Raw genomic sequence first — 25,819 nt, 5'->3', positions numbered from 1 at the left:
AAAGCAGCACTTTGTGCTCGCCCAGCTACCGCTCACAAGGCAGAGCTGCCGCCCTGCGGGGAGGCCGACAGTCCCACTTTCACCGGCAGCTGATGACACCCCCAGGCTCCACCAGTCCTCCCAGCAGCAGAGACCTGGGTAATTCTAACGCTCAGGTGTAAATCTTGGAAGATTAACCGTGTCTTCATCCCTGGTCTCTCTCTGCACATTTAGTACTTAACAGAGCCTCAGGTCATGATGCTATAGGGCTGGGTGGGACTGCAGAGGAGCTCCCGGAGGCCAGGGCAGTTTTCTCTGTGACAAGCACTTGCTTTTGCAGCTTGGTGTTAAGGCTGTAGCTAGTCTGGACATGGCTAGGGCTTGCTCAGGGCATAAAGCATAGCTGATGTCCTTGTTGGAGTCCCAGCTGCCCGTGTGTGCAGCACTGCTAATGTCACAGCCCCCAACACCCCAAAGTTCCTGAACACCAAATACGGCAGTGTCGGCAGGGAGGGAACACACCAGAGGGCGCAAGGGCTGTGCTGCCTTCTCAATGCTTTCCTCAAGATGCAAATTGTCTGGGAGAGGCGTGTACAAGCACGGTCATTGCAGCCTTGTTTGTAAAGGCAAAATTGCAAGTAACCATAATATCCATCAATAGGAGAATGGCTAAGTAACTGAGTCACAAATTTAGAATAGGAGGCAACAATGAAGAAGAATGAGGTAGATCCAGATGTAATGACATGGAAATATCTCCCAAACATATTCAGTTTAAAAAAGTAGAAACTTGGGCTTCCCTGGTGGCGCAGTGGTTGAGAGTCCGCCTGCCGATGCAGGGCACATGGGTTCATGCCCCGGTCCGGGAAGATCTCACATGCCGCGGAGCGGCTGGGCCCGTGAGCCATGGCCGCTGAGGCTGCGCGTCCGGAGCCTGTGCTCCACAACGGGAGAGGCCACAACAGTGAGAGGCCCGAGTACTGCAAAAAAAAAAAAAAAAAAGGACTCATCACAGCATTATCTGTAAGAGCAAAACCCTAGAACCCTTGTAACTATTCGTAAATTTATGTTCGCCAATGATCCCATTGTAGTAAAATGGATACGTGAGGCTGAATTTGAGGTGGTACCAATGAGGCTCAGCGACTTCTGTAGTTGGATAGGGAAGAGGCAATGATGACCCTGTGTCTTTAACCTGGACAATAATGCGGATGGTTAAGTACGGATGGTTAAGACATTAACTGAGATAGAGGCATAATAACATAAGGTGTTTGTGGATTATCTGAGTAGAGTTATCTAGCAAATATGATTAGTTCTAGTGCTTGTGTGGAGAATGTGAAATCAATTGGAGGAAGTGGAGGGTTGAGGGTGGGGCTCGTTGTCAAGGAGAAGAGAACCAAGAAGCAGCAAGGATTTAAAACAAGGTGAAATAGTGAATATAAAGACTTCTAAAGTATCTATCAATCTGTAAGATGGGAATAAGTGTAGTAATATACATCTACTAAGGTAGGCATTAATGTCTGGGCTAGGTGCCTTATATAAATAATCTCATTTAATCCTCATCACATCCTTCAAGGTAGGTAATTTCTATCCCCATCCTACAGATGAAGAAATGGAGGCTCAGAAAGGTCGAGTGGCTTTCCTGAGGCCACCACACTGGTAAGTTAAAGCCTCTCATAGAAACTCAAACGTGAGCACTCTGGATGATGTTTTTCCTTGTGCTCTGTTGACTTGTTTGGGGATAAGAGTACCTACCTATCTGCCCCAGAGGTTGCCTAGACTTCCCCTGGAGAATTCTGCAGGCCCAGAAATCTGTCTTTTAAAATGACACCCTGATGATCCTGAGGTGGGTAGTTTTATGCGTTTTGAGAATAAAAAACCATGGCAGCCCTAAGTAAATGTAATGGTGATTACTGTTATTGATTTTGCTATGAGACTTCTCTTGGAAGGGACAGGTCAGTTTTCATCTAAAAACCTGAAGGAATATTTTCCGTGTGTGTGTGTGTGTGTGTGTGTGCGCACGTGTGCGTGTGTTTACTGCAATCGTGTGTGTGTGGATTCAGGTCGCTTCCTCAGCCCCATTCTGGCTTGGCCAGCCCTCTGGACGGTTTCCTCACCCACGCAGCTGAATCGCTTTCCTAAGAACCATGTCAGCCACAGAACTGCCTCCTCATCTCCTAGGCATCAAGAGTAAAGGGCTTGGTGTATGTGGCTGGATCCTGTTTTCGTTTTCTTTCCTGTCGATGGTCATTACCTTCCCTATCTCCATATGGATGTGCTTGAAGGTAATACCCTGGGAAATAAACTGGGCTCTCTCCATGAGCTGATGAATCATTAAGACTAAATACTCTCCCTTAATCTCTTAGATTATTAAGGAGTACGAACGCGCCGACTGGGACGCATCCAAGCTGACAAAGCCAAAGGGCCACCAGGTGTGACACTGCAGCTGCTCGTGATAAGGATCACTGCTACTACTGCCACCAAAACTTTTCTCTGGAAACATTTATTGAAAAAAAAATCACCGGAAGCTGGAGCCCTTGCCTTTCTGTACAATTGAAGGATCTTGTCCTCTTACTTGAGTTAACAGAAGTGATCACTAGACCATTAGCTGGAGAGCTTTGGAATCTGGATCAGTGTTCTAACACTCCCTCTGAGAGTTTCAGTGAATGTGAACAAAGAGTGGCTCCGGTTACATTGGCTGGGTGTCCCTTATTACCAGGGTCACTAAGAGAATGAAAGAAGAATGAAGGGAGTAAATGGCCAAGGGAGACAATTAAGTTACTCAGGGAGAGTATTCCGGGAGCTGGTGTTTGATTCTCACTCTTTGAAAGAGCCAATGGAAAAGTCAAAGGTAATGTCCTCTCTTGACAAGTAGATTAAGAGCAACATAGAGCTGGAAGCCATTCGACAATTCCTTTCGTCAAATGTGGTCTTTATTTCCATCCTTTCTCTACAGCCTCAGAATAAAAAATGTCCTAAACTGTTCATATCATAAAAGGATGGGATTTTCTTTTGTGGGAGCCAGGAGTATCGATACTAAAAGTCCTCAGGAGTAAGACACTGATTTAATACTCATAACTTCTCTTGTGTATATTGTGTTGAACCCTATGAAATTGCTAATGTTTGGTTTCGATCCACCAAAATGGCAATTTCATACGATAGATTCTAATATTCTTGACAGGGGAGGCTCTCCAAACAGCATCTTGGAAGGCACATGGAAGAGAATGGTTATTTGCTATACTTCTCTAATAACATTTGCTTTCTTCCCCCTAATGTGATGTATTTAAGTAAAATCATTCTCCCTTCAACTGCACTGTAGGATCTCTGAGGGGGCAGGAACTTCCTTATTCACTCTGTGCGCTTTGCACTTGGCCATGTACTACGGTAGGCACTCAGGTATCTGTTACATTTTTAAACATATGAGCAACTTCCAAAGGAGAAGCTTGTTACGGAGACTTGGCCATTTCAAGTAGTATTGATACAATCCTACTTGTCTAATAAGGAACCTAAAAGAAAGAGGGCAAAAATTGCTTATTATGGATATTTTCATGAGTTTGTCCAAATAGAGGTGTTAGAATTATCCAAGTGAGAAATACCAGAGCAAAGTTAACCCCTTCCTGGTCATGTTTCACGTGGTGAAGCCAAGATTATAAATTAGAATAAAATTGGATTTGAGAGAGGTCAAATAGCTATAACTTGCAGGACTCTAGAGGAAAGTCTCTTTTAAATGAATTTTCCCGGAAGCGTTCACCACTAAATCTCCCAGGATAACTAATCTCGTCATACATGTCTCTGGGGCTAAGAGAAGTTACCTCAAAATGTCATAAGAGCCGGAGGGAAACAGGCCAAATTGCTAATGGAAAACATCTCCACTTCTGTAAATAGTAAATTATGCTTTAATAATAAAAGTGTTCATAACAGGAGCTGCTACTTTTCAGCACTGAATACATGCCTGGCACTATGTTTAGTATTTTATTTCATTATTATGCTGACACCTGCTTAATCTTCACTGCCATCTTATAGATATTAGGTGACTGAAGCGCAGAAAAATTAGATAAATGTTCCCAGGTCACAGCTGGTAAGTGGTAGGGCTGGAACTTAACTCTGTCTAGTTCTAAGGCCCATGATCTTAACTGGTGACTTAGCACCGAAAAAAAAAAAAGTAAATTAGGAAGTAATCCTTACCCCAGAAAGGTTTAGACACCAAAAGAAAGCAAGCACCTTAGCAGTGTTTTCTGTTGATGCTACCTGTCCTTTTCATGATACTCAGTGTAGAAAGTTGTTTCTTCTTTGAAAACAAAAATAATAGCACAGAATCTTTCTGGTAAATGAAAATGGATTGGTGTCCCCGTCTTGCTGACGTGCCTTGTGGTTCTAATCTTTATAGCGCTTGCTGTAGAGAACCTTCCCCAGGGCAGTGTTAAGGAGTCATAGAATCCTCAAATGAGTTTCCTTAGCCCTATCCCTACCTCAATCCAAATCTTCACAAGAGATAAGTAAAAGTATTTACAACCGAGGAATGTCATTGTATATAAACTAGAACACAGCTACAGAGAAACTACAAATTTTGTAATACATTGGTTTTGGGGACACTGAAATCCTGGGAAGATTTCAATTTTAACATTCCTTCAGTACTAATGAAGATAAATGAGAATGTTGACAGTCACTGATATTCAAGGTCTAAAGTCTATTAATTGAACCTTTTATACAGATACCTTTAACATAAAGAAACCAATTTCCAAAATATCCTTTTAAATAAATGTCACACTCAACACTTGGATAGAAGTAAGTTAAATGTTTTACAAAAGAAAATCTAAAAATTAATTGTCAAGGATCTTCAGCTTTTTACCAAAAGATTTTAATTTCTAGGGAATCACTTTTCTTTAGTCATTGACTCATAGCAGGAAATAATTTCCCCAAAGGTATAGGCGTACGTATGGAAGATCATCTGAGAAGCATTTATAGTCCCATGCAAATAACGTACTGTACAGCTAGCAGACAATTTGTTGCAGTTATTTTCAGTCGGGTGAAATTCTAAACCATATTTTCTTTTGCATGGGTTTGATCCTGGTCCTGCCTTGCATAGACGTGTTTGTCAAAGTTGATCTCCGGACTGTTACGTGCAACACCGCTCCACAGGAGGTAATGCTGATTAAAGCTATGTTTCTAGAAATAAAACCAATATCTTCCCTGTTACAGGGACAATTGAGACTGTATCATATGTTTTCAAACTATAAAGGGGAGGATGAACTGAATTCTTAGAGATCTGCTTGGGGAGTCCTAGGTGGCTCCTGAGACTACTGGGCTTTGTTTCACCAAATGAGAATGAAGCCAAGGGCAAGGGCTGAATTGCTAGAAGACCTGCAATGACTGGGTGGGAGAAAGTCTGAGAGAAGAGAGAGAAGGGATACAGATGGCAGAGAAAGTGGGGTGGAGAATGACAAGCCGATCCCTGGAAGAGTCTGATAAATCATTGTACGAGGGGGCTGAAGCTGATTTGGTGGCTGGTTAGGACTTTATCCTTTCCATCACCGTCTCCGGAAATGTTTTAGTAATATCGATATAACTCACCTCTGCATTAAATTTTTTTAACTTTTTATTTTATATTGGAGCATAGTTGATTAACAATGTTGTGTTACTCTCAGGTGTATAGCAAAGTGATTCAGTTATACGTATACATATATCCTTTTTCTAATTCTTTTCCCATTTAGGTTGTTACAGAATATTGAGCAGAGTTCCCTGCTATACAGTAGGTCCCTGTTGGTTATCCATTTTAAATATAACCGTGTGTACCGCACTAAATTTTTTGAGTGTTTGGATGCAACAGAGTGGGGTGTGCATGGGAAAGGAGCAGACACTGTACAGGGCTCACCTGTAACTGGATTTCAAATAGTTCTTTTCAATTCTTAAAGTACAGCAACTAAATGACCAGACCCAGTAAGTGGGTGATAAGGAAGAGAAACAGAATTGCTAATAATCATGCCAATTTGTGATAAACAAAATGATCCAGGAAGAGAAAAGAAAATGTGTGGGAGGTCAAAGGGGATGAGAAGTGAGAAAATCAACACTTAGGAGGAAATGTTAATTTTCCTCTCTCTGGTCCAGAAAACTCAATCGAGACTCAACAATGATGTCTTCATGCCATTGGTGGGAACTGCAGAGTCCTTACTTTGGAATTCAGCCCTAATCATAAGAGAGCTTAGGATGTTTAGGGGCTCTCATGGGCCTTTTCTGGCTCCATAGTAAACAGTTCTAGATGGGAGAAGGGAGTTCTAGGTCCTGCTTTCGTGGTACTCACAGAAAGCTCATTTGCTCCAAAGTACCTTGTCATGTTAATTCAGAACAATTAATGCAGAGCCTCTATAAATTGATTTTTCTTTATTTGAATACAGAACACGGTCTCTGGTGCCATCTATGTTTTCTAAAAAGCACTGCTGTTCATCAAGCCTGATGAAACTGAGAACCAAAAAGATTTCAGGTATCAGGGAAACAGGTGTTCTACCACTATTTAGATGGTAGAATTCCAGCAGGTTCTACTATTACATTTTAAAGTGGAAATACCTATTTCACTTCTGACTTCTCTAAGATGAAGTTACAGGGATAGGTACAGATCACATCTGTGTAGGAATTTTGCTATCAACAAGGATGATAGTATATTCAAGCCAGGACAGATTTTTGGTGATGCTGACATGAGTTGTCATTAAAGCTCTCCTCCTGCGGAGAGGCCTCTGGGACTGGCTGACCCTTTGTGGATCAATCATTGTGAAAGTCATAAGCATGTGATTTCCTGTGTTCCTGCTCTACAGATCCTCACCAGAGACTCTGTGACCACTCAGGTGGACGGAGTGGTCTATTACAGAATCTATAGTGCCGTCTCAGCAGTGGCTAATGTCAACGATGTCCAGCAAGCCACATTTCTGCTGGCTCAGACCACTCTGAGAAATGTCTTAGGGACACAGACCTTGTCCCAAATCTTAGCTGGCCGAGAAGAGATGGCCCATAGCGTCCAGGTAAAGACATCAAGGACCAATAGCCTACATCTTTAATTCACTCATTTTAATTAACAGTGATGATCAAATATCAGTTCAAAGCACCCCTCCCCATGTGCACACACACACACACACACACACACACACACACACAACTGCTCTAAACAGATGGGCTTCAGTTTGGGATTTCACTTTTTTTTTTTTTTTATAATTGTGAGGTCCAGATTTAAAAATCTGAGTGGGAGCGGGGAGCTGTTGGAGTGTGTGTGGAATTCAAAATTATGAATTACCATTGTACACTTTAGCCTTTTTTGAAGAGCTTAGAGATCAGAGTTATTTTTAGTTTAGATTACTCCAGAGGAAGGGCTGCCATTTCTCAGGCATTTCAGTGGAATGTGAACGTTAGAAGGAGGTTTGGTTGAGACAGCACAGGACTGCTATCCCTGGGAAATCCGACTTCATGTACTAATATCAATAATGATATGAATAGCAGTCATAATTATAATATTGATAAGGATGTAACAGGTATCCATCTCACCTCCCGTACACCCTAGATTATAGACGATCACATTTCTGTGTTTTCTTGAATCAATTAACATTTTGATTCTGAGCCTGCCTTCTGTAAGTTAAGAGGGAAATTCAACTTTGGCCCTTCTTGGCATCTCCTCCAGCCCCTAAGGTAGTGCAAAGTCCCCGAGGTTTTATAAGATAATATCAGTTCTGCATGATGACTCTCCACGTCATTTTAAGAGCCACACAAGTTCAACGACTCAGCTGTTTCCCCATCACAGTCAGGTCACTGGCTTCTTGTGAGGTCTCCCCATCTCCCAGCTCTCTGCAGGGATCACGGAAAAGCTAGGGCTCACTTGCTATTTGGTATCACATAGATCTCTGCCCTTTCCCCTTTGAGGGAGCTACCCATCTGGTCTCACTATTTCTCAAGGCATTCTTTCTCATCCCTTCCCCTCCAGGGTAACCAGCAAGATATCTTCAGTGGTCTTAAGCTTTAACAAAAGATGAGGATGTCTTTGATTTTAGGCTTCTTCTGCTCTAAAAAATATATGCCTTGCTACCTGTTTAAAACTGAGCCACAGGTCAGGGGTTAAACAGAGCAAGACAAATAATATCTCAGAAAGTACCCAGTGATAATATGTACTGAGTTATTGCTGGGCACCGTTACATATTTTAACATGTGTTATCTCCAAAACTCATGACAATCCTGAAAGAAAACCTTTTATAGTATGAAAACTGAGAATCAGAAAGGTTAAGTCATGGGCCCAATGATTCACAGCTGCAAATGGCAGAAGCAGGACAAAATCCATTGCTGCCAGTTTGGTGTCAGTGACAAGAAAATGTGGGCTATTTGCTCACATCTAGATGGATAGTATATACTTCATTAGGAATGGTTCGGGGTGGACCTGCTGAGACCTATTAAAAGACCTATCAAGTTTTGTTTCTGAATCCTTCCCAGGATTCACTTCAATGCCAGGAAGTGGGCAGTAAGAACTCCTATCCCCTTTCCAAACTGTCTCACTCCAAATGCTGTAAATACAGAAGGAGAAAAAGCAGAGGACTTTTCTTGCATATATAACATATATCAGAAACTTCGATTGCACACCTGTCTTCTGATCAACGACCTTTCTTTTGACTTGGAAACAGACTTTACTTGATGATGCCACCAAGCTGCGGGGGATCCAGGTGGCCCAAGTGGAAATCAAAGACGTCCGGATTCCCGGGCAGTTGCAGATGTCCATGGTTGCTGAGGCCGAGGCCACCCGGGAGGCCAGGGCCAGGGTAAGGGCGACTCCATCTGCACTGGAGGGGGAGCTTCCCAGCCTTGGAGCCAACAAGGATGGAACTTGAAAGGAAGCTCAGGTCCCCTCAATGATTTCAATAAGAAGAGGGTTTCTTTCTCACAGTTTTTACTGAGAATTTCCCCTTGAGTTAAAAGCTCATAGGCAGCTTAATGCACCTGGAGGAAGCTTGGTGTTAGGTCTTGGGTCAGGGGTGCTTGGCAGCATACTCAGTGACTTAGCCAGGTGGGTCCCCACTCTGGCCACACAGCAGAGCCTCCTAGAGAGAAATGAGCAAAGGAAACACCAATTCCCAGGCCTCACCTCAGACTCAGTGAAGTAGAGTCTCTGGTGGGCCCAGGAACCTGCATTTTTATAAAGCTGATGATTCTGAGGTAGCAACTTGGTGCCTGTCTTTGGAGTATCTTCCTTCTAGTGTGTTAAGTGAACTGAATTAAGAGGAGGGGGGTGACTGCAATGCAGGTTAGAATTACAAACTGTGAGTGCAGCTTGGTCTGGAGTGTCCGTGAATCTGTCGGATCCATAGCCCTCATATCTGTGTGGATGGGTTTCCTGAAGTATCAGAAGCCAATTAGATTAGAAGCCTCCAAGTACCCCCTTTGGAATCATACTTGGGACTCGAGGGAGGTTTCCCTCTACTTTATCTCTGGTTTCTCTGCTAAGCTCCAGCAGCTTCTAAGCAGTTGACTTGGGAGTCGCTTTTTTTTTTTACATTAATTAATTTATTATTATTTTTTAAAGAAGATGTTGGGGGTAGGAGTTTATTAATTAATTTATTTTTACTGTGTTGGGTCTTCGTTTCTGTGCGAGGACTTTCTCCAGCTGTGGCAAGCGGGGGCCACTCTTCATCGTGGTGCACGGGCCTCTCACTATCGCGGCCTCTCTTGTTGCGGAGCACAGGCTCCAGACGCGCCGGCTCAGCGGCCATGGCTCACGGGCCCAGTCGCTCCGTGGCATGTGGGATCCTCCCAGACCGGGGCTCGAACCCGTGGTCCCTGCATTAGCAGGCAGATTCTCAACCACTGCGCCACCAGGGAAGCCCCTACATTAATTAATTAATTAATTAATTAATTAATTTATGGCTGTGTTAGGTCTTCGTTTCTGTACGAGGGCTTTCTCTAGTTGCGGCGAGCGGGGGCCACTCTTCATCGCGGTGCGCGGGCCTCTCACTGTAGCGGCCTCTCTTGTTGCAGAGCACAGGCTCACTAGTTGTGGCTCACGGGCCCAGTCGCTCCGCGGCATGTGGGATCCTCCCAGACCAGGGCTCGAACCCGTGTCCCCTGCATTAGCAGGCAGATTCTCAACCACTGCGCCACCAGGGAAGCCCGGGAGTCGCTTTTGCACGTGGGCAGTGAGTGCCCACGGAGGGGCAGCTGAGTTCCAGTCATTCTTGGGCAGTCTGAGAACCAGAGGAGGAGTACCTGTGAGGAGAGTTCCAGTGAGGGTTTGCAGACTGGTACTTGCTGCTGCTTGCAATCAAGAGCGGGGAGAGCTTGAAACAATCCTTACATTGTAAGAATGAGACAAAATTGGCAACAGGATGAAATCTAAAAAAAAATCTATGATAAGTAAAAAGGACAGAAAAGAAGCCAGTTGGAGGCCTTGAATTTCAGACTTCTCTGAAAACGAAAGCAGCCAGTGGTGAGGCTCCATGGTGATTCAAGAGCATCACCAGGGTAGATGGACCTGTATCTGTTCGGGTTAAAGGCAGCGCTTTTATTTTGTTTGAGAATGAAATCTAAGGACTCATAATTTGTAAGCTATCTCTCTGCTTCCTGCAACCTTCTCCAGTTTCTCTCATCACATTAGGATGTGAAACTCTAATCCTTGCCAAAGAAGTAAGCAGATGAAACATGGGTGGCCAAGTAGGGGCTGGGAGAGAAGTATCAGTGCAGACCCAGGAAAAGAAAGCACTAGTGACAGCTGTAAGCTGTCTAAAGGCTTTTATTTCTGTCGATTTAGGTCCTTGCAGCAGAAGGAGAAATGAATGCTTCTAAAGCCCTGAAGTCAGCCTCCATGGTGCTGGCTGAGTCCCCCATCGCCCTCCAGCTGCGTTACCTGCAGACCTTAACCACTGTCGCCACAGAGAAGAATTCCACCATTGTTTCCTCTGCCCATGAATGTACTAGAGGGCATTGGTGGCATCAGCTACAATGACCACAGGAAGGTCCCTAACAGAACCTGAGACCCTCCTGCTGCAGCCAGCCATTGCTTAGGGAGGCATATCTGTTCCTATGGAGACCAGCAGTTAGAAGTGTAGGCCCAGTAACTCTACAGCTGGAACAGCATTAGCAGGGAGATGCTATAGAGGCTATAAAAAAAGAAAAAGAAAAAGAAAAGAGAGGGGCCATATACTACTTTTATTTTTAAGAACATAAAAGTACTTTGCATTATTCTTATGAGAATCAGTGAGTAGGTGTCCCTGACTTAGAGCAGGAACTTTCTTGTAGTAGCTGGGGGAAATTACTTTTTTAAAAATTTATTTATTTAATTTATTTATTTTTGGCCGCATTGGGTCTTCGTTGCTGCACGCGGGCTTTCTCTAGTTGCTACTCTTCATTGTGGTGTGCAGGCTTCTCATTGTGGTGGCTTCTCTTGTTGCAGAGCATAGGCTCTAGGTGCATGGGCTTCAGTAGTTGTGGCATGGGGGCTCAGTAGTTGTATCTCGCGGGCTGTAGAGCACAGGCTCAGTAGTTGTGGTGCATGGGCTTTGTTGCTCCATGGCATGTGGGATCTTCCCAGACCAGGGCTTGAACCCGTGTCCCCTGCATTGGCAGGCGAATTCTTAACCACCGCGCCACCAAGAAAGCCCCAGAATTACTTTTTAATGGGTTTAAGAAGCACTCTAGATAATCTGCAAAGTAACACATATTTCCACTAGCTATTTGCTGTATAATTCCAAAGTGATTATTGGCTAAGTTTCCAATACTTAGCTATTTGCTTCCTAATTCCAAAGTTGGCTAAATTTATTATTGGCTAAATTTCCAATCGTTACAGCAAAACCCCACAATGCTTAAAATTGTGATTGATTTTGATGTTAAACACACTATCATGTGTAAAATAGATAGCTAGTGGGAACCTGCGGTATAGCGTGGGGGGCTCAGCTCGGCGCTCTGTGATGACCTACATGGGTGGGATGGGAATAGATAGCTAGTGGGAACCTGTGGTATAGCATGGGGGGCTCAGCTCGGTGCTCTGTGATGACCTACATGGGTGGGATGGGAATAGATAGCTAGTGGGAACCTGCGGTATAGCATGGGGGGCTCAGCTCGGCACTCTGTGATGACCTGCATGGGTGGGATGGGTAGGAGGGAGGTCCAGGAGGGAGGGGATATATGTATACACATAGCTGATGCACTTCGTTGTACAGCAGAAACTAACACAACATTGTAAAGCAATTATACTCCAGTAAAAAAAAAAAGAGAAAAATATAAGTAATATATAATTCAGGAATCACCTAGAAATACTAATTTTATAGAAGCTTTCTAATTATTTGGAAGACTAATCATTTAATAAAAATAAAGATTATTCCACCTGAAGAAAAAACAAAAGACTAACGGCCGCAAACTTATCACCACCTCCTCTAGGCAGATTGCATTCAACTCTCTGGTTGTGTGTCATCCTGCTGGGACTGGTGGCCAGTCTCAGCCTCCCAGCGCCTTTGTCACAGGGTGAGACAAGGCATAAGGAGGCTGCAAGCTCCAGTCAGTTTATTTGCTTACAAGTGAGAACGCTTGTAAAAGGTTTGGTTGGTAGAAATCCCTGGGGAACATTAGCCTGTGGACTTCATGTTTTCACTCTATCATTAGCCCCAAGAGCCCCAAGTCATCAAGAATAGTTTGCAAACTCTATTCTTCCTCTCTAAAAACCAAAAAAAACAAAAAACCTCTTAAAAATAAAGAAGCCATAGAATGTGCATATATTTTCAAAATTGCTCTCTTGGAGATTATTTTGTTGCCATGGTGCAGTGTTCTTTCGGGATCCATTTTGAGCAATGGGCTAGAATTTTTAAAAGTTACCCGTTATTGAACGTCTGCCGTGTGTGACACTGTGCTCAGTCCCATATGGATGCTAAGAAATATCCTTGTTTTACAGATGAGAGAATGATGTCAAGAGGCTGAATAACTTGTCCAGGGTCCCTCAGCTAGTGAACGTTGGGTTAGGATTGAAAACCAGGTCTGACTCCAAAGTTCTTGCTCTTAAACATCATTGAGTTTTACTGGGGGAACTGGGTGGAGGAGTGACAGAACCCTTGCACCGCCTTTTTGCCTTCAATAACAGCCTTCAAGGTTTTAGAAGTCTGGGTGCCCACTATAGTTTTCGCTGTGTTTAGGCCTGTGAGAGCATGCACACACGTGCGCACACGAACCCCGACACACTCACACTCCCTTCCACACCCCCCCACACTCCTGGCATCACCCCTACCCTCACATCCCACCCCCTCCATCTACCCCCGTCTCCACTCACATCCCCTCCACGTGCTTCCCTCAACAGACAGGTACTATCTTTATATAAATGCAAAATGGGGATCCCACTCTACCTTTGGTTTTGTAACCTATTTTTCCCATGAAACCATATCATACTTGATAGGATTTTTGTTCAATTCACGGCTTATGAATTGTTCAGTAGATTCTACTGACTCTAGTACTCATTTTTTTTTTTTTTTTTTTTTGTGGTACGCGGGCCCCTCGCTGTTGTGGCTTCTCCCGTTGCGGAGCACAGGCTCCGGACGCGCAGGCTCAGCGGCCATGGCTCACGGTCCCAGCTGCTCCGCGGCATGTGGGATCCTCCCAGACCGGGGCACGAACCCGTGTCCCCTGCATCGGCAGGCGGACTCTCAACCGCTGCGCCACCAGGGAAGCCCTCTAGTACTCATTTTTAAACTCACTGACGTTCAGCCTGCTCGCATCCCATGGGGTGGGATGGGGGTGTGAGAGCTCTAGCAGAATCTCCGGCCACGGCAGGTGTGGTTTGAAAACTCTCCAGAAGATTCAAATTGCTCTCCGCCTTCCAGCATTCAGCTTCGTTAATTCTTTAGCATTACCGTAGGTCATCTACTATATTAGTTACTAAAGGCTGATTAAAGAGGGCTCCTTAGAAAGTAAGTATATCTGGGGGCAAAGGACTGTAGAAGAATCAGGAAAGGTCAGAGCCCTGCTGGAATGTGAGTGTCAAGGATGATATTCAAAATACAGTCACACTTGCCCCCAGAATAAGGCTCAAGTGTTTTTCTTCTGGCGAGGGAAGCTGGAAGGGAGGGCGGAGTTAGGAGGGAGAAATAATTGACAACTCCTTTGGAGAGAAGGAAGTGTCTAATCTTCTTGAGATGCAGTCCCAGCACCACCCCACTTAAGCCAGTGCAGAGGACCCCCTTCAGGTGGTTTTCCCGTTTTAACGACAGGCAAGGCGTGACACTGACCATACTGCTGAGGTAGAGTCTGAAGTCCCCCTTTGTTGCCCCAGGCATTGCCCCTTAGTTGCTGGGCCAATACAATTTCTAGTGGCTGTGGACATCGCAGGTACTGTTCAGTAGTGTATTTGGCTGTGTGCAACCTTGGAACAGGGACCCCTGGAGAGGTGATCTCTTTCCAGTCTTAAATGGGAAATGGTAGGGGGGGGCAAGCTCCCACTTGCTCTTTCTGTGATCCTCACTTACCTAATCACTCCCTCCTTCCCCTCTACCATCTTTCTGTCTCTCTCTCTTTTAACCCCCTTTTCCCACTGTCCTCTGTTACTAGAACAGGGTAAGTTCCCACCCCTTTCTCTTCCTGTCTGGATGTCTCTTACACAAAACTCTGTGATCTAGCCAGCGAAGCCTGGCCTTTAATGTCCTAAAGGGTGAAATAAAGCTACCATTACAGATGTTTATTAGATTTATCCAATGAAATGCACAGGTGTGTGGCCTGAGTTTGGAACAGAATTAAATGGGAGAGAGGCAGGGGCACGTGACACGCATTTTGCTGGTGATGATCTAGCAGGACGGCGTGGTTCTGCAGCCAATAATTTTGGTGGTCACTTCTTCATCTCTGGAGATTTTCAGACACTATATCATGTAAACCAGTATGTAAGAACCATGTGTTCTATAATATCATCTAACACTCGGTTCGTGTTAAAATGTCTCCAATCTTCTTAAAAATATCTCTTTACCTGTAGGTTGCTTGAGTTAAGAATCCTACGTTCTCACAGAGAGGGCTTTTGTTTCATTGGCCTATTTCACTTAATCTACACGTTCACAGCCCCTGTTTCTTTCTGTGTTTCATTGGCCTCTTAATTTCACTTAATCTACATGTTCACATCCCCTGTTTCTTTCTGTGCCCTTTGTTTGTTGGAGAAACTGGGTTGTTTGTCCTCTAGAATTTCCCCTTTCTGAATTTTGTTGATGTTTAGCATCGTTTCCAGTAAACTGGTTAATTAGATCTGGACGCGTGATTCCATTCAGGACCAGTTTTTGGCAAGAGCATGTGTAGCCCAGCATGTCCTCCTGGATCCCATCAGGGCACACTCAGCGTCTGGCTGTCTCACTTGGTGATGCTGACTGAGTCACCAGCTGTTCAGTTCCCCGTCAATACTTCTTGTTTTTTTTTTTTCTTTAATTTAATTTTATTTTTGGCTGCATTGGGTCTCCGTTGCTGCACGCCGGCTTTTCTCTAGTTGCGGCGGGCGGGGGCCACTCTTCGTTGTAGTGCGTGGGCTTCTCATTGAGGTGGCTTCTCTTGTTGTGGAGTGTGGGCTCTAGGCACGTGGGCTTAAGTAATTGTGGCACACGGGCTCAGTAGTTGTGGCTCGTGGCTGGCGGGCTCTAGAGCGCAGGCTCAGTAGTTGTGGTGCACGGGCTTAGTTGCTCTGCGGCATGTGGGATCTTCCTGGACCAGGAATCGAACCCATGTCCCCTGCATTGGCAGGCGGATTCTTAACCACTGTGCCACCAGGGAAGCCCCCAATCAATATTTCTCATAACGTTTTTAGCATCTATTTTGCCCAGTTACAGTATTCTCATTGAGTTGCAAATGGTATTTTTTCTAATTCAATCTTTCTCAGATCTTCTCCTGAAAGTCTCTTATAAAGGAGAAACTTCTTTCATGAACTATATGGTTATTCAACAAAAACTTGAGAATCTACCATATGCTTGGTCACTATTAAGTGCAAAAACCAATTTTTTATATTGACCTTACTCCTTAGTCTTAACCTGTGCCCTCAGAGTTCTTCACAGTCTAGCCACAAACTTCCTATCTGTCTCATCCCTTGTCTCTAATTAAACATCTAATTGATAAGTTGCTCAAAAACTGATCAGACAGCTTATAAATTAAGCCTGCCTCTGGGTTCTCTTAGTCCAAACCCAACCCATCCATTAGTCTCAATTCTCCCTTGAAGTCTTCCTCGGTACACCTGCAGACCCCTTCCCTGTCTTCCGTGGCACATACATGTCCTGGTTATTTACTGACATCTCACACCGATGTATTTAACGGATGCTCATCATATGCTAAGTCTGGCTTCCTCAATTGACCCTAAGCTCCTTGAGGCCTCTTAGTGGACTCAGTCTTACTCATTTAGCAATAACATATCCCTCCCTGATATGTAAAATTTAGATCACATGAATCTTCTAATTCGGTATAGAATCCATATGGTAGGTTGCCAACATGTGGGATCCAAATGGTGCTGATAAATAACATGAAATATCAGAAAGACAGTGAGGTCCTAGGAAGGCAGACAATGGAAGGAACGCCTCACAGCCTTTTCTTTTTAATGAGTAATAGGAAGAAATGTAATTGAGTGGAGATTTGAAGATAATGTAGTATTTCATCAGGAGAATTTTTGTGAAAATATATTTCTTTGAATCCAGCCTAATCCAGAGTCCACATTGATCCCAGTATATATCCCTGGATTTTATGCAGTCAATAAAATTATGGTAAATGTCTATAGGCCAGAATGTCTTGGTGTTCTCTAGGATTCTGTCAAAATGGAATCCATTTTCTGATCAAATATCATATAATGCCATTTATCCCCTCTTTGAAATATGTGTGATATACCTAAGAAATAGAATAAAAATTGTCTTTCTGAAGTCAGCTTACAGAATAGTTGAACTAACCCTGTGGCTTTTTCTTTGTCTTTTTATTGAGTTGCTTAAGGAAACAGTAATATCTCTAGACAGATTGTCTCTTCAATAAAAGTCAGGACTGCTTGACTGATGTTGGGAAATCTGGAATCTGGGAAAACATGAGATAAGACTCCAGATGCTCCATTAACTGGTGTTACAGAGAATCATAAACTCGCCCTCCTTCCTGCAGGGGTGGAACCCTACCTCAGCCTTTGTCTCTGAACCTATGGGCTTGTTAATCCGCCGCAGAAAGGCCGGGCGCTCAAAACTAAGTCCAGGAGAGAGAACACAACTATTAAATATTTCCAGAAGTTGTTTCCTCTATTTTTTTTTTAATCAGCCAAGATAGAAATTCCTCTGTCAACATAATTTTTGCTTGCTTGTAACTTTGTAGTATCTGTTAGAAAAGGGAGAAATCCCTCCTCAGTGCTCCAAATCACAAAAGAAAAATGTGAATTGGATGACATCCCTGTCAATTATCTTAGGTATAAAAGAGGGAGGCAAGACACCTTTAGAGAGAGAAGCACAGGCCACAGTACATTGGAGGAGCTTGACTCTGTGTTAATATTTGTCTGTCCCTCCATTAGTGGCAGGGGCAGGATGGGGCTTATCTCCAATTTGTTTTTTTTTTGACCTTTAAGTTAAAGAAGAAAGTCAATTCACTAGCAGATTGTGGGGAAAACAGCAATTCCAGGAAATATGATCAGTAATTAATGTTACTTTGGGTAGAAATTCAAGCTGAATTGAAAATCCCCTATGACTGTTTCTTGGCTATTTGGACATTGTATTCATTGCCTTATAAAAACAACTGATTTATTAATTAGTAAGTTTGGCAAAAGGGCCTCCCCTGTTCACTGGCCAAAAATTCACTCATTTCAGATTTCCTCTGAAACATTAAAAAAGGCCCATCCAGCCACCTGCTACCCGCCCCCGCCGCCGCCGCCCCAACCCCACGTCTTGTTTCTCTGCTCACAACTCCTAGGAACTTCCAGTGGCTGGACTGAGGGCCTGGGGGACTGGACACAACTGGGACAGAAAACTCCTCATTTCTTCTCACAAACTTTGCTTTTCCTTCTTTTACCTTTTGCTGAGGGATTTGAGTGCTATTTGCGAGGAGGAAAGAAATAGTCTAAAATTTTTATCAGTTTGACTTTGGTTTTGAAGGTCTTTGTGCTTATTGCTGTGATTTGGAGTATAATTAAATATCTTGGAAGTTGAGATGAAAAGATCCTAGTTCTTCTTCTAGAATCTACTTAACTCTGAGTTAGAGTCAAAGAGGACTAATCAATTCCTAGCCATTTATGCCTTTCATATGCAAACCAAACAATTCAGAGCTCCTAACCCCACCGCCTCCTTTATCTGGCCCTCACACCCTGGGCCATACCATCTGCCCTCATCACCCTAGCGCCAGGTACCAGATAATTAGGGACAGCTCAGTGTCCCAGGGCCCAGCAAAATGATTCAAACTAGCAAATCCTAAACCGCTTATCTGCCTCACCCATTCCTTCCCATGGAAACCACGATAAAGGCTCTTGCCTGCACTTTGCCTTTGCTCCTTTTGCCTCCTGATTTTGTTTTAATTGATTTATTTATTTTTGGCTGTGTTGGGTCTCTGTTGCTGCGTGAGCGGGGGCCATCTCTCGCTGTGGTGCGCGGTCTTCTTACTGCTGTGGCCTCTGTTGTTGCGGCTCCAGAGCGCAGGCTCAGTAGTTGCGGCACACGGGCCCAGCTGCTCCGCGGCATGTGGGATCCTCCCGGACCAGGGATCGAACCTGTGCCCCCTGCACTGGCAGGCAGATTCCCAACCACTGTGCCACCAGGAAAGTCCCTTGCCTCCTGATGTACACTGTTGCTCCCCTAGTGCCCTGGTGGTGCATGCAGTGTGCCAGCTCCTCTTGGGATCTGTGAGTATAACTAAGCTATCTTTTCAATGGCAGTTGTCTCTTGACCTGTTGGCCGTGTCGTACCTGAATTATAATAAAACTTAGGTTTAAAAACACCAAGTCATGAGCCTGGGGTCCTCATCTCCATAGAAGGAGGGCTCATCTCCAAGGAGATGAATTAGAGAATTCAGCCACACAGAGCAGACCCCTGTTTTAATGTACAGGAAATGCCCTGGAAAGAATATGCTGTGTAGGTCGTTCCAACAGAAAATCATCCATCTGTAAATTATAAACAAAGCTTCTTTGATTCAGGCCACTGCCTTTGAGGCCTTCTCTTCTGCCACCTGGGTATCAGCAGTGCCTCCTGATTTAGCGGTCCCTCTAGAATTCAAGCCAAATGGTGGCAGTGCTGTGGAAAGGGATGGGGGTCCTCATGAGAAGTGGCAGAACGACGTCAGGCCTTAGCTCTCATGTGTTCTAATGCAGCCTATGTGTTTCTGACTCTTTGTCTTCTGAACGGTTTCAACTCTGAGGAAGGTCTGGGGAAATGTTCTCACCTTTTTTCGCTGATACCCTTCTCCAAATATTCTTCCCCTGGTGAGTACCCTGCCTGCATCTCTGACCTGCCCCAATTTCCTTTGGATATAATCTTATTCTGTCCAGTAACCTTCTCTACTACCTTTTGTCACTTTGCAATTAGTCACATGTAAGTTTCTAGGATGAGATCTTAACATCCTGAAATGCTTTGGGAGCTGCTGGGAATAGGATTTTCAAAGCTTCCTATCAAACTTCCTCTGGGGCAGTTTCCTGGCTTGGGGGGCGGTGAGGGAGGAATCAGTAGTCTCGGCAGAGGCTGACTCTGCTCCTGGTGACTTTTTTTCTAGTCAGGTCCACTTTGACTAAATCTGGTTTGGGGGCTTTTCCTTTAAATTGGGTGCCTGTGTGCTGGTTGTGACTTTCTGGCAGGGAGATCCTACCTTCCACCGTCAATATTCTGGTGGGGCTGGATCATGAATCTTCCTTTCCTTGGTTCCCTTCCCCAACATCCTGGAGGTCAGGCTTTGTCCCACGCAGCTTGGAAATTTTCCTACCACACACACCTTCTTTTTCTCCTATGGTGAGGACTGATTGGGCCACACATTTCTGTTGCTGATCGCAACATTTTTGCTAAAACATGACCATTTCTCCCCTGAGCCTTGGAAGTGCCGGAAGAGCTTTGACAGGATTTCTTCCCCCCACCCCCCCCCCCACCCCCGACTCCGCCTTCTTTTGTGTATTTTGCCCCTTTGGGGGGATTTGTCTTCAATAGTTATAGGGGCTGTCTTTGCATTTCCTTCTGGTGTTAAATTAAAATACAAATTAATTTAAAATTAATAAATGATTAATTTAAAATTAATCAAATGATATTAAAAATAATCAAGTAATGATTGAGTTAGGTTAACTTTGCATAAAAGTGACTAGTCTCCTTGGCAGTAAAGACACGCGGCAATAGATCAGATCAGTTGATTCATCCCCACCAGTGTAGCCGGGCAGAGTTTCAGAGCTTAGCAAGGTCTTATCACCCTGCTCCCCGGGACAAAATGTTAGTCACCTAAATATGTTGTTGCCTCTAACTCTCCATTGCCCCTGTCTACAATGGGTAGGCAGACACTAGGACCCAGAGGAGCGCAACATTTTGCCACCTGCACTAAGGAGGTAGTGGGAGCACAGATCCCAGGGTGAAAGCCTGGAACCGAGTCTCTAGAACCAGAATGGGAAGAACTGCCACTCATTGCAGACCACTGGGATTCTGTGATTTTAGTGTGAATGAAAGTTATAAAATGCACCACTATAACTTGGCCATTTTAACACTTTTATATTTACATGGGCTTTATTTATATTCAACATGTGATATATTTTGAAGGAAAACAGGCGCAAGTGGTAGGAAGAATTATTTTAGACGTGGATTTAAGACTGAACGGCTCCAAATTATCTGCATAATTGAATCCCCCGGGATAAACTTCAATATCGTGCCAATACGCAGCGCCCTAGTAAACAGATGAAAAAACACTAGACCCTGAATGTTTCTGAAGAATTCCCGTGGGAAAGTCACAAAGGCTATTAAGTTCTGTGAATAATTCTATTACACACAGTTATGTCACTCAGTGGCTAGATAAATATAAATTTGCTGAGTGTTTTTGAGGGCGCTTGGTACAGAAGCAGGCACTTAAAATGATTATAAAACATACAATTCCTTGTCCAGGATAAAGATTTTTTGTATAGACAAATGGGCTTAAAATACCTTGCCAAAAGCTTGAATTCCTGAGGCCACTGAGAAAGATTCTGCTTTGTACTTTTAGGAATCTGCTTAATGTGAGCCCCTACACAAACTTTCTCTTAGTCTTACCAGTAATTGCCTTTCTGTATTTTAAGTGATTTTTATTATAATGGGCTTGATTTTTAACGTTAGTTTTTAAAGTTTACATTTCTCTTTTCTTTCTTCTTTTTTAAGACATTTCCTATGTTACAGGGCCAAACATCAGAAAAAAAAAATATCTGTAGTAGAAATTCACTTAGAGTGTTTAAGGAATCATGTACTCAGCGGAGGCCACGTCTGGCCACGTCTTGTGCATCTGACGATTATAATTTTAAATATCAATACTTCAACGCTGTTAAGCTTTTAATAATTTTTTTGCCATTTATTTCATCGCAAAGTGTTCAGTCATCCAAAACAACTTCATCTGTGTGATCTTTGACCTTTTATTCTCACTCAATTAAAGTCTTACAGGGATTTTTCTTTTTTACATCTTAAACGTCAGTGTTGAACCTCCACTGAGAGAAAAGCAAGGCACAGATTGTCGTCACATTATTCAACATGATGCTTTTGATCTTTTGCAGGAAGTTCTTTTTTTCCCTTCATCCGAAAGCCTGAACATTTTCTAAAGCAGGGCTACTGCGAAAACCCTGTGCTCACTTGCCAGCTTTCAGATGAATAAGCGTGCTAATGATTTAGTGAAAATGGTAATGGTTTCAAAACTAAAAGGGAAACATTACTGGATGAACGACATATCTCAGAGAGAGAAAAAAACAAAGCCCATGAGAGAAAGAAGAAAAGAAAGCAAGAAAGGAAGGAAAAAGGAGAGAAAACAAAGTAAAAGTAGATGTTGTTCCTACAGCAGTTGTTTTTGATGTTGCTGTATTTGTTCTTTAGCGAAACACAATACTGAAGAAAATGCACACAAAGGTCAGGGAAAAGAAAATAAATGCACTTGAAAGATCGGGAAGAAAGCAAAACTGTTTAAAAGTTTGTAGAGTCAGGCTTCCCTGGTGGCACAGTGGTTGAGAGTCCGCCTGCCGTTGCAGGGGGACACGGGTTTGTGCCCCGGTCCGGGAAGATCCCACATGCCGCGGAGCGGCTGGGCCCATGAGCCATGGCCGCTGAGCCTGCGCGTCCGGAGCCTGTGCTCCGCAGCGGGAGAGGCCACGACGGTGAGAGGTCCGGGAACCGAAAAAAAAAAAAAAGTTTGTAAAGTCAACATTCTCATTTTTCTCCCAATAAAATTAAAAGAGTCTCACATTAGTCTATTTTGTTTTATCAACTTTATTTCTAAAGACAGAATCGGCTTTCTTTCCCTATTTAAAATGTTTCTGTGTAATCTTTCTAGTAAAAACTGTAGGAAAATACCATGTACTTCTGTTTTAAAATCTCTTATCAAAATAAAAATAACTACCAAAGTCTCAAAGTATTATGTTCTTAACATCCAAGGATATGGAAACAAAGAGAAATAAACAGTGAGGAATATTTCGAACCTATGGAAGACATTTTCTAAGAATTCCTGTGTCATTACCATGTAATACTGGGATCAATTCTAGGAGAAAAATCTTAAGGAAACATATTAACCTTTGAATTAATGTCAAAGAAACTCCCACTATAGTCTGTTTTTACAAATGACAATTGCGTTGACCTTGAAAATCTTCAAAATGGGCATTTTCGGGTAGAACTATGTTTTTTGGGTCGTTGTTTTCTCGAAATGAGTTGTTTGGCTGTTTTTTTATGCACGTGTGTGTGGGTGTGTGTGTGTGTGTGTGTGTGTGTGTTGGAGAGATAGAGAGAGAGAGATAGAGAGAGAGAGAGAGACAGAGACAGAGAGAGATAACAGTAGTATTTATAGTTTCTGGCCAAATGATACATTTCTAAGCCTTGACAAGTTGGAATGTGGAATCTTTGAGTGCCCTTCATTTGCCATATGGTGAGTGAAGACACCTGTTTTCATCCTTTTATTATTGCTATCATGGCTAGAAAAAAAATGAAAGTTTCAAAGAACCATAATGTGCTTGTTTTCAAATTAATACAATTATGTAAATTTCTAAACCATTTGTATCTTAAAAAACTTTTGTTTTCCTATTAAAGGACTAAGTTGGTTTTTAAGTTGATACTAAATAGATATTTTCAAAGCAGTAGCTGAAATCAGATTTCCAACTTTTAAAATCTAAATGTCATTACATTTCACTCTGTTGTTACTCTAATTTAATTTCTCAGTTGGGGGCTGCTTTAGCCTTTAGCACTGATTTGTATGAGGAAAGGCTCTCTGTGGGTTTTACACAGTTCTGTTCTCATTTTAAAAATTGACTTTGGAGTTGGTACCTTGGAAAATAATTAGAGGTAAGATGACTTGATAAAGAGGCTCTTTTGTTGCTTCCAGAGCTGAATCCCTTCACAAGAGTTGGTCCTCTTGTCACAAATGCTGTGCAGAAGTATGGCAGCAGAATTCCAGCTGACCTGTCCTCATGTTGTTCACACATTGTGATGCTTGTGAAAGAGTGGACTTCAGGAGGTGCTGGTGAGGTTACAGAACTAGAAGAAGAGTTTAGGTGTTATATCCCATTCTTGGAATAAAGGGGGTCTGTCTTCCATCAAGAGGAAAAGAATATGCAGGGCCACCTACATCTCTGCAATGTACTTTCTCTGAGTGGGTTTGCAAAGGATGATTCCATTAAATTACTGATTTGAAATCTTTTGTATTAGTGTTCAGAATGATCCCTAACATGTGGGGTTCCTTAGATGGAGAAGAGTAGACTCTACAGCTGGTCCTCTAGAGAGATTTTTAAACTATAGTTCACAGATGTGCCTGGTGTGTTGTTTGTCCAGGAGAGAAACCAATACAAATCCCGATCCCTTTAGTCCAAAGAAAGAGAGCCACATTTGACGGCAACCTGCCCGAGGGCAGGGAGAGTAGCTTGGTTTCCACGTAATCTCTCAAAGTGGCTAATCCTAGGGGAGCATTTGGTAGACATTAACTGAGGGAATTAACTGAAATAAATAAAACCATTGTTAAAACACAGTTAGATGTTTTCATGTGTCATGGTTCATATACCAGGTGAGCCACTAAAGCTTAATATTGTTTTGTGTTTACTATATAATGTCAACAAGACCTTGTTTTCATTGGAGTCAGAAGCCATGAGTATCTAAGGAGCTATTACTGCTTATATCCTGTCCTCCATGGAAGTTATTTTATGTATTTATTCTGATCGTACCAGAATAATTCTCTAAAAACAAAAGATTGAAACTAAGGATCTGTTTTACTGCACAACAAAGCATTGTGTTTGATTCTTTCTTCCACTAAAAAGAGTTTTTGATTAAATGTCTATTAAGTCACATATTCAGTACGTAAATATTAAGAAAATGATGCAGAAATCCAAGCTTACACTTAAGAAACTCTGCTTAATTCCTACAGACTCTCTTTTTTCCACTGGGAGGAAAGGAAGGAAGAAGAGAAGAGGGAGAGAAAGAGAGAAGGAGATGGGCAGAGAGGGAGAGACTTTTCTTTGTTAGGAGAGGATGTGTCCTGTACTGTATAAGCACTCCAATTCATCCAAAGTCGTCTCATTAGAACAACTCACTGTAGAGAGAAGTTTGGTAAAAGCCAGCCTGGCTCAAAGGCTCAAAATAGACTTCTTGTAATGATGCTTCACTGATGACATATTTAGTCACAGAGACCCCTAAGGCTGTATGACAGTCAGGCTCAGAAGCATTTAACTCCTCACGTAACATAAAGTCAGCCGAGAGGACTTAGGTTCTAACAGTCTACACACACCGAATCCAACGGTTAAGTAGTAAAAAGTCCACACACTATCCGAAGTTGCTTAAGTCAAGCTCATTCCTATACAAGTTACGAGGTAGCCAAAGAAGTAGCTAAGCATCTTCCCAGAGGGCAAAGCAAAAGAAAAGGGGATCATTAAGAAAGTATTAATGTTTATTTGATAAGTGATCTCCTGGGTTGTACAGTACTCTCTCTTTATATAAGTCCTTTGGGAGACCTTTGAGTTGTAGGTGGCATTTGTATATTCCCCAATGGAAGGAGAAGACGGTCTACTCTATCCTTTAAAAGACTTCGAATGTCAAGTGCAGAGCTGCCCCAAAGAAGAGAGGCAAGTACTGGATACATTTGGCCTCTCTCCCAGCACCAGTGTCGCTTCCCTTTTTCAATCAAGAGATGGTTGGTACTCACAGACACCGAGCTGGAAATGACTGTATGACCCGAGGAGAGGTTAGCCTTCTAAAAATCTCCATTCCACCAGGACGTCCAGCTTGGCCAGGTTATAACTAGAAATGAAAGAGGACCCCAGGCAGCACTTGAGGGTTACTCTTTAGGTCGGGTTCTTTTTCTCCTGACCTTATTTTCGTTTGAAATACATTTACTAGCTTTTGGAAGACTGGTCACTAAACTACTGACATTTTCCCTTTCCGATCGAAAATTCTGCCATTTGATGCAAGCACATTTCTTAGAAAGACAATGAGAAGCTTACCGAGCAAGCTCACTCAAGTTCCTTGGTTTTGAACACTGCAAGCAGTATTACAAGTTATATTTTTAGGTACTGAGGTGGGCCACACCACGTCAGTTCACTGAACTGAAGATGCCAGAGAGTGAAGTTTTCTTCTTTGATCAAAGAATATGATCGGGACTTCCCTGGTGGTCCAGTGGATAGGACTTTGCACTTCCACTGCAGGGGGCACAGGTTCGATTCCTGGTGGGAGAACTAAGATCCCGCATGCTGCGTGGCATGGCCAAAAAAAAAAAAAAGAAT

At 43.1% G+C, this 25,819-nt stretch overlaps 1 protein-coding gene across 1 annotated transcript; it reads left to right on the top strand.

Moving 5' to 3' along the window:
* Positions 1 to 1,369: 1,369 nt before the first annotated feature.
* On the top strand, positions 1,370 to 11,320 carry STOML3 (stomatin like 3). The gene is given in 8 exon segments (XM_032611136.1): positions 1,370 to 2,258; positions 2,340 to 2,358; positions 2,361 to 2,400; positions 5,031 to 5,115; positions 6,780 to 6,983; positions 8,622 to 8,756; positions 10,739 to 10,878; positions 10,880 to 11,320. Coding segments are annotated over 8 exon segments (843 nt in total). The 5' UTR covers positions 1,370 to 2,120; the 3' UTR covers positions 10,962 to 11,320.
* The last annotated feature ends 14,499 nt before the right edge of the window (positions 11,321 to 25,819 follow it).

The sequence above is a fragment of the Phocoena sinus genome, chromosome 18 (assembly GCF_008692025.1).
Source record: "Phocoena sinus isolate mPhoSin1 chromosome 18, mPhoSin1.pri, whole genome shotgun sequence".
Classification (NCBI taxonomy): Eukaryota; Metazoa; Chordata; class Mammalia; order Artiodactyla; family Phocoenidae; genus Phocoena; species Phocoena sinus.
Note: the sequence above shows the minus strand (reverse complement) of the source record. Positions and strands in the feature narration are given on the sequence as shown.